This window comes from Mya arenaria, chromosome 8 (assembly GCF_026914265.1).
Source record: "Mya arenaria isolate MELC-2E11 chromosome 8, ASM2691426v1".
Classification (NCBI taxonomy): Eukaryota; Metazoa; Mollusca; class Bivalvia; order Myida; family Myidae; genus Mya; species Mya arenaria.
In genome coordinates, this window is record NC_069129.1 from 12369827 (window position 1) to 12386701 (window position 16875).

The 16875-nt window shown below is 35.2% G+C and overlaps 1 protein-coding gene across 2 annotated transcripts; it reads right to left on the reverse strand.

The window, feature by feature from the left end:
- Positions 1-300: 300 nt before the first annotated feature.
- LOC128243751 (zinc finger protein 701-like) lies at positions 301-13834 on the reverse strand. 2 transcript variants are annotated; one of them, XM_052961677.1, is made up of 3 exons: positions 13750-13834; positions 5199-5299; positions 301-4606 (listed from the first exon to the last, which is right to left on the reverse strand). In XM_052961677.1, the coding sequence occupies exons 1-3, from the start codon at positions 13758-13760 to the stop codon at positions 2259-2261; spliced, it is 2460 nt and encodes an 819-aa protein (XP_052817637.1). In that variant the 5' UTR covers positions 13761-13834; the 3' UTR covers positions 301-2258. The 2 variants fall into 2 exon arrangements, with proteins under 2 accessions (XP_052817637.1, XP_052817638.1); XM_052961678.1 differs by having other exon boundaries at positions 13661-13766.
- Positions 13835-16875: the final 3041 nt, after the last annotated feature.

The window sequence follows — 16875 nt, forward strand, 5'->3', positions numbered from 1 at the left end:
CAACCATGATAACGTTGTTACAACAAGAAGAAGAAGAACAACAACAACCTACAGTAGATATGATGATGCAAACGGATGAACCAATGGTAAAGCATACTATAGAGTCAGATCAAATACTTTATGGATGCGTACAAGCTAAAAGCCACTGCTGAGAAATACAGATATCTTCTTGTCGATCTTTCTACGCATTCCGACTCAGTATATTAACTTCAAACACACTCTGTGTTTATATCTGAAGAAAAATGTGTACTATTTTGAATTTTAAAGAAAGCATAAGACATTTATATATAATATTGTAACTGATAAATTGTGTTGATGTCTAAAGGAAAGATTTGTGCCTTTGTGTGGATTTTTTAGTAATTTTCTAAATAAATGTGAATTTATTCATGTAAACATGTTAAGATTTGACCATTTTATATCTAATTTTTTTTACAATAGTGATATACCCTGATATAGGTCTTGGGGTTTGGTACAGAATGCCAGTTCTCAAAAAAAAATAGACAAAAAAAAAAGTTATGGCTACCTACCTACCCTATTTTTTTGGAGATGTGAGCAGAAACAAACAATTTTTTTTTGGCCTGAAGGACCATAACTCTGCATTACTTTGTCTGAAGAAGAAAAAAATAACATGCATAATCTCCCTTTTTCCACATACTAAGTTTCATTAACCTAGCTTTTATACTTTTTGAGTTTTCCCAGGACCAAAATTATTTTTAGTCAACAGCTTTATTTTTAATAAGTCAAGGGTCATAACTCTGCATAACTTTGCCTAACAAGAAAAAATAAATAATTTTCATAATCTCCATATTGCCCTCTTTCCACATACTAAATTTCTTTAACCCAGCTTTGATACTTTTTGAGGTTAAATAAAAGCTAAACTTTTAATTATAAATAAAAAAACATATTCTAAAATGCTGTCATTTTCATCAGCCCATCTAGTCAACTAAATACTTTCATTTAGCAAATATGTCATTGCTAATCTTAAAAACAAAGGCATCACCAGAGTTTGAATTTAACTTTGAGGAGCACTCGCAAAATTTTGCGAGTGCTTTTTGAGGCAACTCACAAAATGAAAAATCAACTTGCAATTTTATTATTTTCATTATTCCCTTATAATATTGTCTAATTAAAGTAGATATTTCCAACTAAGACATATTATGAATATTAAAAGAATCCATCTTGAGTGACTTGACTACTATAAATTGTTGTTGGCTTATTCTTTTGGGGGGGAGGGGGGGGGGGGGGTACAGATGACTCATCAGATGCTGGCCACTTTTTGATAACAAAGCTGTCCCATAATTTGACACTGTTCACTTTGAGGGGGGTATATTTACCCTCGCAATCGGGTAATTCCCATTCGGCGAGAACGCTACAGATTTTATTAACTGATTAAGTCTATAAGTATTATAAACAATAACAGTATAAATTTAGAATAAATAAAAGCAACAGTAAATGTAGCGTAGATGCTTTGGACTATAAAATATATCAGAAGTCTATTCACTTTGACAGTTGAGCGGATATATTCAAAGGTTGATGGGGTTTACATATAGTGCGCGAAAGCGCTAAATTTAGCCAATGATTGAGCTAGGTTACGTCATGTCAACTCATTCGAGATAAAACTCGGCCTTTTCCGTATTTGTTCTATTTTTGAAAAGAGCGTGACTCCATATTGTCGTCTCTTAAATGGTAAACATGCCACTTATAGGTTGTTTACACTTGACTTCGTAGCAAAGTGAAGTTCATGTTTATTCTACTTTCCTTTTAACATTTTGTGGTCTAGAAAAAGCCAAAATTTTGCAAGCTTGAATAAAAGTCAATCGCAATTTGCAAATGCCACTCGCATTTTGCGAGTATGCGAGTCTAAATTCGAACCCTGCATCACAAACAGAGAGCAACAATCATTTGAGCAAAAATAATGGGCTTTGCTATGCATATGGTTAGTGGTAACATGTGCTCATGTATATGAATACAAAAAAATAATCTGGTATGGTTGTGTCTAAGGTCCTACCTTTTGAATGGCACTGCCCAGGTAGACAACACAAAGGCTATGATAATGCCTCAAATGTTTTTTTTCTGACATCTCTCATGATACTATCAAACTGAGCAACAATTTTAGGGAATTCCTAGCCTGTCTGTCGACATTTCAAAGTAGATAACTGTCATCCATCTATCATTTTCTGGACCTAGAACACTTCCAGATACAGCGGCATGTATCTATGATTTCCACTGTCAAAGATAAAATCTACCTCTTTCTGTTCCTAGAAGACTTCATCCCCTGTATCTATTACCTCCACCGTCTGAGGCTCCACAAGTATCTTAGTGTGTTCCTGCATAATGTTAACACCATCTTCTTCTTTAGCTGGTAGGTATGGTAACGTATAATTTTCCTCCGAGAAGACTTTAAAAGACTCATCAGTAATTCTATTGTCAGTCTTAGCAGCACCTATATCCAACATTTCCCTCGTTGTATTCAACATGTATGAAGAGTTTGCACCTGACGTTACAACTGGTAAACCACAAGTTGATTCAGCTTGCATGCTACAGCCCAAAAGTAACCTATCATTCACAGACAGATTGTTATTCATTTGTACAACGGTTCTTGAACCCATATTATTCCCAATCACATCATTATCAGTTAGAAATGTTTGATATACAATATTATCGTCTCCTATGCAAGTACTCTGAATTTCTCCTGATTCATCAGTAATAACAATTTGAGTCGTCTGAAGAGTATTCTCAATGTCATATTGAGCGTTATTCATTACAATTTGATTTTCAATGTTTTCATCAATTATCAAATACCCAGATGGCAATGTTGGGACCTCAACATGTAAATCTGATTTATTATCTTTATTAACTGGCACATTTCCTTCGATCGAAGCTGGACCATTGTCTTTTATATTGTGCACAACTTTTTCATGCCTTTTTAAGTGGTGCTTTTTGCGGAAAACATATCCACATTCCGAACATTTGAACTTTCCTTTGTTAACATGCGCTTCCATGTGAGCCTTGCACATTACTTCAGAGTGAAACCTCCATGTGCAGTCCTTAAATTGGCATGGATATGGTCGAGATAAATCATGCACTCTCATGTGCTTCATTAAAGTTGATTTATCGGCATAGGCATTTCCACATATTTCACACAGAATACTGTTTTCTGGATGGATCTGACGATGTTCATGTATCAAAATATTAACGGAAGATGTGAAATCACATTTATCGCATTGATACGGGCCTCTTTCACGCTTGTGTGTCTTAAGCATGTGCTGTTTGAAAATTGCCTCTGTTTTAAAAGTCTTCACACAAATATCGCATAAAATCTCCTTACTTTTCTCGTGTACAGATTCATGCTTTTTTAAGAAACGCTCCCTGTGAAAAACTTTCTGACATGTTTTACATTCAAATGTTCCCGGCAAGTCCTGCTTCTCGACATTCCTGATCTTTTTCACTCCCATTTCCAGCTTCATGTAACCACTCATTTTCATTACTTTTCCTTTCTTCTCTGAAGTTAAGCTCTTGTCATGTGAAATCTGCCCGCTTTTTAAAATCTCTCCATGTTCTTCACGCATGTGACGGCAAAGTGTTCGTCGCCAGTTGACAATCTCACCGCAAACAATGCATTCAAATTGTTCACGTCCACTGCAAGATAGGCTGACCTTATTCCCAGCTAACTGTCCTAGCTGTTCAATTCTGAGGATAAAGTAAAAGTCTGGCATGTTCAATTCTTTACTTAAAGTTTCGCCTTCCTGTATTGCCATCTGATGTGATTTTGTTTCAATTTCGTTAATGCCTCCTTTTGAAGGCAGGAAGTTGCAGTTGTTCTTATCTTTAACAAGAATAGGTTCAAAAGAATTTCTGACATTACTATTCATATCCAATTCTGAATCACTTTTCACTTTTTCAGCGTTGTTAATGGATATGTTATTTTCATCATTGATATCTGTTTCGACCATGTCTGACTGAGGTAGTCGCTTGTCAACTTCCTTAAAAGTCTTTTCACCATTAGTAACTCTTTCAGCATCAGTTCTACTCCCATTAGCCTGTCCATCTGCTATTGAATGCACCCTATATTTCAAGACCTGCTCATGTAAATTTGATTCAGCTTTATCATGTTTCTCTGAATCGCTGTTTTCTTCATTCCCGAGATCTGTTGAACTAGCAACTAAATCAGTTCTTAAAAATACCTCTGTAGGGGCCTTTACATTAGTATTTGAATTATTTTGAGAACTCTCAAAATTATTCTGATCCGCACCTCTGTCTTCAGTCATTTTTTTACTCACGAATGTTTCTTCAGTCATAATTTTTTTACTCAAGAATGTTGATTCAAACTTACACTGCAATTTTCTCTTCTGCCATGTTCTATTTGTGAGATAATCACATGTAATTTGATTGGATGTCATCGCTAATTTTCTATCTCCAACGTCTCTCACCACGAAGCTGTCCTTGCAACTATTTGTATTCTGTGATTTGCAAGACACTGATGGAGTTTCTTGACTTGACTGTGACATCTGTAAGTGAATACTGTGTTCCACTTCATAATGTTGCAGCATTTCGGTTCCATTCATGTGCAAGTCTGTACAACCTAACAGGCACTCGCTGCATGAACCTGTGAAATATATAATCAGAGGTTTATAAATAATCAGGTAAAAAAACACCTCATCTGTACTTTTCTTCGTCAAATGATTTTCACAGTCATCTGTCTTCGCAAACAGACTTTATTACACTGACTAACTAGTGTAACTGAACAATTTTCTGCACATTTTTTACAAGAAGGAGTGCTTTTTTTTCTAAAATAGAGCAAACTGCTTTGGGGCTTGTGAAACTTGTTTCAATGAAAAGAGTTTGTCTTGTATACAGTGGGAAATTGGAAGTATTATTATTAGTGGGAAGTATGCCCCTCATCCAATAATGAAAGAATTCTAAATGAAGGTTTAGACATGGCGTGATAGATTTGGAGTTCCCTCCCCTATATAGATTCTTTGGGTGTTAATTGTAAACTTCTTTTAAACATCATCAAGCAAATTTATCTTAAGTAAGATTATACAACCTTGAATCTGAGGCAATAGCTTAATTCAGTGTCTGAGTCTCATTTTTTATAACTTGAGTTTCTAACACTGAATGCTATGATATAAAGTTGTTCTTATAACTGTTTTTGAAATACTAATCTTACACAATACTCCTTAGGCTTAGATACATACACAAAGCTTTATGCAGGAGGAAGCGAAGAAGATCTGTAAAGACAGTCCTGCATGTTCCGCACTCCAACTTGTCACATCTCCCTCTCGCTGTCGAAGATGCACTGAAAGTACACAATGTAAGGTTTTAGAATGACATGCATGAAGCGAGAGTTCAAAGCACATAGTTTATACCATGGCACAGTGTGTGCAGACTTTGTGTTTGTATGTTACAGACGCTATTCATGTTCAAACATGACACTACCCAGCTATTTTTTCCATTGTCGGATACCCCTAATACACAACTGCGGAAAAGTGGAAATATTCACAGACACTCATACTGAGGTTTTCCCATAAAGGAAGTATTTTGGCAAAACTTGAATTGAACTCGGTCCTTCTTGTCACTACAAAATTTAAAACCGCGACGTGGACCACTTGCCTGCAGAGACAACTGACAGTACAGGGTTATTGAAGAGTATTATGTAGTAAAGTGAGATTTCATTGTAAGAAGAGTCGTCCCTCCTGCCTCATGCATATTCATTAAAATAAGACTATGTCAGTCAATTTTCCCCTCGATATATGTATGGAGTACAGATTGAATAAGAAAAAAAGTACCTTCGTTGCTGACTACGCTAATTTTTTTATGACCAAGACACAAGTGCTTAAGATATAATACAAAAAGGGAATACAGTCCAACCTGGTTGAAGGGTCACATGCTTTAAAGGGTCAACTGCCATATTGGGCCACTCCAAATGCCCCCCCGAACGTTTTTACTATATAAAGTATGTGCATTAAGCGTCCAACTGTTTAACAGGGCCACGGCCACTAATTTTTGACCCCATGAAGCCATACAAACACTAATTAGCAGCCACTAATCCCTTGTCACTGACACTTCCGCAAGTAATGTTTGCCAATACACAGCTTTAATTGCATTCTGAAGTTTACGGGAAGGAATGACAGCCTCGGATATTTCCGTCATCCAATGAAAATGCATATTACATCACATGAATGCCATGCATGTTTACTCATCGAGAAATCATGTTTAAAACACGTAGGCAAATGTTTTGATCAGAATTGACACACTTAATGAAGTTTATACTTTAATAATTACAAAGTTAATTATCAAATACCTAGGGCTGTAACGATTCATCGGTGCATCGTGAAATCGCGATTCGGTACTCGACGATATACTGTATCGTATCGCATTGTAAAAAATCGTGTGTATCGCGTATCGTTAGATTCGTTATTTCGACTTAAGAATTGTATGCTTAAAACACTTTCCAAACATCTTTGCATGATCCGGTCAATTTGTTAACTTTCATTTTTAACTGTCAAAACAGCGAAAGCCACTCCAGCCGCATTTTTGCAAACAGCAGGTAGAGCTAGCAAAATACGTTACAACTTGTTACCTTACTTATCTACACCATGTTTATTTTTCAAACTAAAATGAAAAATGAAACTAAAATTATTAAAAAATGTGCAATTTAATTTTCTTTTTTAAATTTGAATGACAAAAGAAATGAAATAAAAATGGAATCTGCGAACTAGCTGTATGCGAAAATGCGGCTGAAGTGGCTTTCGCTGTTTTGACAGTTTTCAGTCGTCTGCAAAGTCAAGTTTGGCGGAAGGAAATACTACCTGTAGTAAAGAGAAACCCTAGAGAAATGTGCCGCAAAATATAAGTTCAAAGCTTGGGAGAAATTTGGTTTTGCAAAGTCAGACAATATACTAGTTATTTGTAAATTGCAGGGATAATTCTACGTAAGATTTTCAATGAGAGAATTGCTCCCATTTGTCCAAAATTGGTGAGAGAATTGTAATTTCAGTGAGATTTTTATAATACATGGATAACGCAGTGAAAAAACAATACATAATAGTAACTTTATTCATAAATATCAATACGGTATATTTACAAATTTACAATATATAGATATATAGATATGATATATACATTTGTTTGACAAGAAGAAAACACTTGTTAACAGTTCCGACATCATGAACATTCATACTCATCATACTTGAGCAAAAAATAGGATTTAGCCATTTAAGCTGATAGGTGCATTGACTTTTTTGATGGGGAGATGAAGGCTTTCCATTTTTGTTTTCATCTGAAGCTGGTATTTTATTTCGGTCCAGAGACTTTTTTCAAGGAATGTAAACAACGTTTTCTGATTTGATATTTTGACGCTTCCGATATTGTAGACGCCTTTAAAATGCAGTGGTAACCCGTGTAAACAAAATTATTCCGGGTCGCAAAAACGCTTGAAAACAAGTGCTTGGACGATATCGATTAAAACATTCGAAAACACAAATGCGTTCAATGTAGGGGAGGCAATTCGTCCGAATTCAATTAATATAAACAAAAAGCCATCAGCCATTACGATGCTTTATTTTGTAAAACAACATAAGGGAAAAGACACAAAATACACAAACCGCGATCAAGCGCGAGAATATCTCGCATTTATATGATTTGGATGCGATTTGAGCGATTTTTATGCGAGAAATCGCGGAAATCGCTTACTAGAATTATCCCTGAAATTGTGTCTGGCCGAATTAAAATATAATGGAAACACTACAAACACGACCAGTCATCTTCGCGGATGCAAAATAATAAAAACATTAAAAATAAAGTTTTGGTAAGGATATGCCAAACAATTTACAAAATAGGCAAACATTAAAGTCCTACATAAATATATATATATATATATATATATATATATAAGCGTATCGTGATATATCATGAATCGCGTAATCCGTATCGTGATACGCATCGTATCGTGAGTTAAGTGACGATACACAGCCCTACAAATACTGACAATCACCGGGTATAATGAATTAACAGTTTGCATTGTCACTTGTAGGTGTAATTTGTATTCGTTTCCATATCAATTTTCAAAGTGCACGTATTTATATTTCTACGAACAGATATATGCATTGCATTGTTCTTGATATCATTGTTTTTAATTTGATTATAGCTGAAAATAAGACAAAATCAAAAGTATTTGATTCTTAAAGAACATGTCCAGTGTATAAATATTAGAAAATGGTCATAATGCAAGAAGTGTTGCCAAGGAATTTAACTGTGGACGGGCTCATGTCAATATATTGCTTAAGTTTAAGTGTGAAATTGTGGAGGAATATGAGAGCATAAAACATGTATCTAATGCATTTTATTTATAAATTTGAAATAAAGTTATTTTTATCTATATCTGTATTAAATCTTGAATAATAATGGTACTGATGATACTCATTGTGGTGTGAGGTTGTGGTTAAGATGCATGCATAATCAACCTCTGTTCAAACAAAGCTTAAGTGGTGGAAATCGATGTCCGACCTGGATTTAGTGGCCACCTGTCATAAGCAGCCACTTTGACCTTTTCCCAAGGGTGGCCACTTAATACAAGTTTGACAGTATTTCCAAACATTATAATACACACAGGCAATTGGACTCAGTATCAACAAGTCTGATATTTCAACTATTTTAGTTTGTGGACCCCTAGAAAAAGGTCTATAAATTAAAAACATCACATAGACGTCGAGGCAATATTTATTTCTTGTTAGTTACTTCATACATCTACAAGTGGAGTATTTTTAGCTTTTGACTGACAACATCAGAAAGACAGAAACACTGCGCAGACATGTCACAATGCAATGAAAACCAGGATTTCAATTTGCACAAACAAAACCTTATAGGCAAATTGAAAACTGTCTCCTCGTGGGGAACATTAAATGTTGTGCTGTGTTATTCTAAAATCCCCCCATGCATGGCCGATTTACAACCAATGAATTTTAATGACCCTTGATGATAAAAGAAGCTCATGTTTAATTGAAAAATAAGTTTGCCTTAAATTGAACTGTCCATCACAAGTTATGTTTATAACATCCAGAAGTAGATTAAAACTAGGACTAAAAGTAAGCCTTTTTCAGGTTACCTGATTGACCTACACTGCATTTCCTGAGCAAACATAGATTTTACGTTTTGTTCTAACTGTGTAAATCTGCATAGACCCATGAATTTTTGTTTAATACTGCTGGCCATTGGTTTCCTAATTTTACCAGAAACGAGAATAAATGGCCCTACAATATCATTCATAATAAAGACTCAAAGTCTAAATAACAAATTACAAATACCTGATGATTAAGAGTGAAATGTATTCATCCTTTTTTAAAACTTCTCTGTTTTTGAAGGTGCAAATTCAGTTAAACTGAACACCGTTTCACAACACCCTCATTTACAAAGTTGAATAACTAGGTAAATATGTAACTTAATAAGTTACAAGCTGCCTAGCGGGATGCAAATTGAACAAGCATTTTCAGTGAAAAGATATCCCCTGCCAACGATGGCTTGTTTGTGCTTGATGGCTTGTTTGTGCTTGAAGGTTAAAAAAAATCTCAGAAAGAATAAGATAAGCACATAGGTTTATCCCTTTCCGAGCCAAATTATAAAAGTCGTACTCCGTTGTTGAGAATGTACTAAATAGTTGAGATAAAAATGTAGCCGTAGAAATTCACCGAAGAAGTTTATTGCAGGATGTTGGTTCATATAACATTCAAGTTTCATTAAATTCTAGCAGCTAGTTACTGAGAAACGGCTGCAAACAATGATTTTTTAATAAATCAAGGGTAATAACTCTAAGGAAAATTTACCAATCCAAAAGAAAAAAAGACAGGCATCATTACAGTATGTTGGTTCTTATTTATTCCAAGTGTCATGAAATTCTACCAGCTAGTTGCATAGAAAAGGCTGCAAACATGGATCTTTTAATAAATCAAGGGCAAATAACTCATATAGAAATTACACAATCCAAAATATAAATAAACAGGCATCATCGCAGTGTGTTGGTTCATATTCGTTTCAAGTTTCAAGAATTTCTACCAACTAGTTACTGAGAAATGGCTGTAAATGAGTTTTTCAAAAAATCAAGGGCAATAACTCCAAGTACAATTGACCAATTCAAACAAAAAATGAACAGGCATCATCCCAGTATAGTAATTCATATTTATTTTAAGTTTCATGAAATTCTGCCAGCTAGTGACTGAGAAATGGCTGTGAATGTGCATTTTTCAAAAAATCAAGGGCAATAACTCAAGGACAATTGACCAATCAAATTTTTGTTTGGACGGGCATCATTCCAGTATAGTGGTTCATATTTATTTTAAGTTTCATGAAATTATACTGGCTAGTTACTGAGAAAACGCAGGTGACGGATGGAAGGAAGGACGGACGTACGGAAAGACGGACGGACGGAAGGACGGACGTACGGAAGGACAACGCCATTTCAATATCCCCCTCCCTATTTCATAGGCGGGGGATAAAAAAATAAATAATTTAGACAAAAAAATATACACAATTTTTCTGTACAGTGCACAGTGGAGACTTGAGTTTCTGACCAAATTTGGGGCCAAATTAGGATCCTATTCAAAATAACAAAACAAGTACTTTTTCCAAATGTGAAATATTTAAACCTATTTGGTATGAAGAAGTTGTTGTATTCTTCAAGAAACAAACTTAATCACGTTCTTTTTTCTTCTATCTATTTTTGAAAGCATTCTTGTTCATTTCTTGACTAGATTTCATTTCAAAATTTATGTCAGTTTTTTTCCTTGGCCTCTTTGCCAAAAATCGTGGAAAAAAAACTGGCAACCGACCATATTAAATGACGCAGACCATTTTTTTCCCCCTATCTTTCTAAATTAGAAAGGGTGCAAATGGATTTGCAGTTTATAAACCAAATACGAAATTCAATCTGACCTGACCTAAGAATAATATTAAAGGTTTTAATACTCATTCAAAAAAATCCCTACCTGTCCATCCATATCTTTTTTCAGGCTGTAACAAGAAACAAACTTAATTTTTTAGGCCTTATAGAGATACATACTTTGATATGATAGGTACTTCTAAACAGTGATTCCGTTAAAAGAAGTTTGGAAGTATATTACTCCCTAAAAAGGGGATAAAACTTCCAAACCTCAGTCCCCTGAAGTACAAAAACTTCCACAATATAGGAGATAATTGTGAGGTGAAGGCTTGCATTCTCAAATATTAATGTCAATGTTACTTTTATGGTCACATTTTCAATCATTTTTAAAAAGTAAAATGAATTATTTGAATACAATCTTTAGATTCATTAGTCATGGTTTTATAACATATTTGTACTTACTTTCAATTTGTAGAAGCAGATGCGCATTTTTATGACCGGATTAGCAAAACAGAAGTGACACAAATTTCCAATTTAATGATTTCTAAAGCCAGACGATTACGATTCTGAACCATGACCTGTGACGTCAGGCGTGTGATCAATAAAATATAGTTGTATTATTGGTAGTTAATTATAACTTGCAGTATTGTGTAAATTTCCACGAGGAAAACGAGACAGGAATGCCTACAAACCAGCGCAGTCAACGTTTTACGCATCTTTGGTACCAATGACCTTATTTCGCGATTTTCCGAAATTCTTAAAATAGTAACATAGTGTTTTTTTTAGTGCATTGTATTTATCGATGTTCATACTTAATGAATATGAATTAATAGCGAATAAACCAGCATCAGGTATGAAAATAAATGCCCCTACATTATGAATACGTAGGATTACGTATCTATGAAGCTATCAAAAAACGTTGATCAACGTACCTATGAAGCTGTGGATAGATAAGTAAAATTGCGTATCTATAAAGTAAAGGGTTAAATAGCACTGAAATTACATGTTGTTTACTCATTATCGTTAGATTTATTTTTTTAAAGAATGATGTGATGTCTCGCTGTTGATTCCCTTAATGTGTTTCTTAGTCAGGTATCCGTCCAGTTTGTCAATGTCAAATCTGTTGAAAATTTTAATAAAATAAATATAACTTCAGCGTAGATTCTTATCTAGTGTCCGCAGAGTTTCGCGGAGTTAACCCCTCCGAGGAACGCAGAGTTCATTATTCTTCGGTCGACTTATCACCCTCTGAGGGCCTTAAATTCAAACTCCGAGGAACGCAGACAGTCGATAAAATCATTGTGTTGGCCGCGAAAGCAAAAATCCACGGAGGGAAACGGAAAGTGGGTCTAACTCGTTGAGTGAACTGTACCACATGATTGAGTTCAAAATAAGAATCGAAAAATAGGTGTGAAATACCAATTTGGGACCATAATTTTACTTCGGAAAAGTGATTATTTCAGAATAGCGATTAAAGACCAAAAATTTAGTTAAACAAAGAAGGAGTAAAATTGGGAACGAAAAACAATTTCGAAATAGCGATAATTTCGGATAACCGGTGTTCAGAATAGTGGTGTTTAACTGTATACATGAAGGGCACCTGCAAGGCTGCGGTTCACAGTTTTACAACAATCGTAACACTTGCCATGGCTAAGTTGTTACAATTGTATTTACGAGGTCTATCTTGAAGCTTGTCAGAAATGGTGGAGTTGTTACGCTTCGCATGTAGTCCAAATAATTGTACGTTGACGGATTTTTTTATAGATTTTTGATATGGCAAATCCTTCACATACAAATTGTTTAGTATCAAAAGTGGGTAGTTGTTCCGATCAGGAGTATGGGTTAAAGCATATAGTGTCTATAAAATATCATTAAAACAAGAAATATTACCAGATAATGTTATTTTATATTAGTTCCGTACACAAAAAATAAATATCCAACTTATAATTATGAGTTTGACAGCATTTCTTCATCTCATTCTGTCAAAACATAAGGATATATACATGTAGGGCACCTGCAAGGCTTCAGGGCACAGTTTTAAATCGCTCAGAACATTTCGGCCATGGCCGAGTTGTTACGATTGTATAACGAGATCTATCTCGAATCTTTGTCAGAGGAGGCCGAGTTATTACGATTGTATCAAGTTGTTCCCCTTCGCATAATAGTTGTCTGTGTCAGCCAACTTTCGTTTTATTGGAAAGGTAAACAATTTGTTTTAATGCATTAAATGCTTGTTTAGTGCAAAATAACATTTCACTTACATGGTAAAATATGAATATAACTCTTTATGATCAATTTCAACAATAAAATACTTATCTAAAAACAATTTCAATATTTTTAAAACACCCCCGTTTTTTCCACATTCCCGTTTAGACGTTAGGGATTGGAAGAATCCTGTATAACACGTCTATTATTTTAGACTACGCTTCGCATAACTGTTGTCTGTGTCAGTCAAGTTTCGTTCTATTGGAAAGGTAAATCCTGTGTTTTAACTTCTTATTTTGTGCAAAATATCTTTGCACTTATACACCAGTCAATTGTTACCACAGCCCCCGCTCCCACTGGAGACTTTGACTTTAGGTCCAGCCAATCCCGGATAAAATCCCTGCCCTACGGACATGAATTGCTGATAGAATCCGAGCCAAATTCCCCCGGGGGAGTTACAATTAACTGGTGCATTACATGGTAAAATATGCATATAAAGCTTTTATATCTATTTCAAACTGAAATTACTTCTCTAAATACAATTTCAATATTTGGAAGAATCCCGTAAAACACTTCTATTACTTTAGACAACTTGGTAGCCAACAAGTGGTTCCTCAGTATTCGGGTCCAATGGTTACATTATCGTATTCTAGTATTAGAAAAACAATTACATCTTAGCCATTTTGTCCAACGTGTGTTAAATTTCTTCTTGAAACTGTTTTCATAAGTTTTCGCGACGTATATTTCGGATTTTTGATTTAGTCAAAACGGTTATATAAATAGTTTTCAGACAATTCGGCATACAAATTTTCGTATCACGTACATTTCGGGACCAGAAATATTCGGCACCGTCAGATTGGAAATCAATTAAGATAGCTCGGCACTGGATCGTTGTTCTGCTAATGTATTCAAGCATTGAGGGCTTTAATATTAGATAATAACATATCTTTTTCCCATTAATATTTGTAGAACTATTTATGGGAAAATGATTTGTTATTAAGTAGTTGTGTTGTTTTTAATTATATTGATATTTTTAACTTATTGTTTCAAATTGTAACAATATTAAGAACACAATCGAAAAGCTTATGAAGCTTCTTTATATTATATCACTTAGACTAGAAAGTTGGTGCCGACCACTTCTGTGTGGTAATGAGAGGGAAGAAGAAAGACATAGAGTGTTGCATGGCCACACAATACAACATTTTTGCCTCTTCATGACCGGAATTGTTGACACGATACTGTATTCAACGGTTTAATGGTAATCAGAACATTGCCTTGCGATGACATGGAGATGATATGGGGCATTTTAAGGCTTTGTTAAAGCTTCAGGCACGCACAATGCTGTGTTAAGCACACATCTACATGACGGGGACCCTGTACAATGTAAACCTCCCCAAACATAAACAATCGTTGGAATCATTGAAAATATGATTTCAAGCCAAGTTGTTAAACGTTGTAACGCCGCTAGTGTTTTCGGCTTCATTGCTGACGATGCGACGGATGCTGCTACAGTGGACCAGATGGCCCTCTGTGTCCGTTACCTACAGAAGGGCGACGTTCAGGAGGACTTCCTTGGGATTGCAGAGTGCGCGAGCATCGAAAGAGAGGCTTTGGCGAATGCATTCATCCAGAACCTTCAAGAGTTAAGTACGTCATATTTTGCAAATGAATATTGAACAATGTCTCTGAAACTTGCTTAATTAATCGCTCAAAGGATTTCATTTTATCAGAGAGTTTATGAAAAAGTGCAGAGTTGTTTCAGAAACGTGTTGTTGCCAACTGATTGAAAATTCGGATGAAAGGCAGAATATGTACATTGTATTCAAATAACCAGTTCGAATCCATATAGATTATACATTAATATATTTTGATTATATAGCTTACGTCATTTCTTTTAAATGTTCGTTACCCCAGGGATAATATTTTAAGCATGTTGCGGAAAGAGGAAATGCAGAAGTTACACAATATAATACATGAAATGTTATCTTAAATCCTCGATTGAGCTCGACAAGATGCATGGGCAAAGTTACAATCAAAGTCGCTCTGCGCCCCCCCCCCCCCCCCCCTAATACTTTTTTCACGGGGGAGGCCCGTTATTATAATGTTGTATATAGTGAACATGATCTACAGAATGCTCTTTTCAATATGCAGGATTATTGTGTCTTGTGGAATTTGAAAGTTAATGCATCACGAACCAAACACGCAATTTTAGTTAATCCAAAGCTGGACGTACTAAGTATAGATATTGTTGATTATAGGATTATTTGTCAGTGTTATCCTTCCAACATATAATATTCGAAGGAAACAATACCATTCCTGTAGCTTTTATGCTGCACGACAAACGCGGCGCTAAATTTCATGAATGCTTGTTCAGGGTCCTTGGAGAGCATGTTCCAAATTTATTTAAAACATATGTGCCATTCTTATGCGACAGAGATGATAAAGTCTGGGTTAAAAAACACAATGGCAGTCAAGACGACATTACGACTTACGCAAATGTGAGAGATATCCTAATGTCTTCATCAAAAGAGGAGTGTATTTCGAAAATAGAAACATTTGAAGAAAGCTGGACCCAGTCATTTAAGACGTATTTTCATAAACATATTAAGCAGTGTACTCGATAATTCAGGCCATTGGATCCTTCAAAAATTAAAATGTTTCAATCCATATAGCGGAATAACAAACAACCCCACAGAATCAGTAAACCACATGATTAAGTCTATTCAAAAACACAAAGAATTACCTGTTGGTTTTTTCTGTCTGAATCTGTTCTTTTTTGCAAAAATCAATTTACACTGACATTCAATGTGACAGAGCCGGCTTTGGAAATTTTATTCTGAAAGAAGCATAGTTAGAGCCGTCAGATATAAAGCTGTCTCAACCCAGTGGAAACCCTTCTGATATTTTATGTGCAGTTAAAAACAAAATAAACGCATTTAAGATGAATTCAGAATCAACAACGAACAATAATGAAAGCGAAGAAAGCGGTGATATAGGGCAAAATAATCTAAATGAAACTATTTCAATTACTGGAAATGACCAATCAATGTTTGACATGTTAGAAAATAAAAACGTTACAACTATTGATGACACAAGCCAGAGTGAACGTTAAGGACAGGTAAAGAATTTGAGCTAAGACATGTTAGCCAGTTATGTAATTGAAAATGATTTAAGAAAGTTTTTGTCATCACTGAACTCGTTCATGGTCCAAGGGTTAAAAGGCAAAAAAACGGGTGGTAACATTAACTCCAAAGGAAGAGTGCACTTGCCTTTCATTGGGCGTTTGTTACCATATTTTAGCGGTAAAGAAAGCATTGAATTTACATACAGATCAGGTTAAAAAGACTGTTAAAAACTTAACAATGTTTCAAAAGAATGCAAGACCAGGAGTAGTGCAGAAGACCGAACACAAAAACAACAACAAAAACGACTTTGAAGTAAATCCCGCTCCAGATTCTGTGAAAGCAAACTAATGTTCCAAACCCATGTTTTCAATGGCACCATCGACCGCGTTCGAAACCTCAACAAATAAGAAGACTCCTAGTTCAGTAGTTTTAAGCCAGAAAACAACCAGTTCCAGCATGGAGTTTAGAGCCCAAAAGAAAACAAAATTTGATGACAGCCTTAACAACCTTTCAACTATAGCAGAAGAACTGTACGTTATGTGCCGAATTCAGTATGTGTTCGCCCGAAAAGGATGCTGTTCCTGCTTTGACTGTGCCCGTTCTATTTAGAATTTACACCAAAATGCACGTTATAACTGTCTCTTTGTTATTGTTTTGACACACCATGTTATT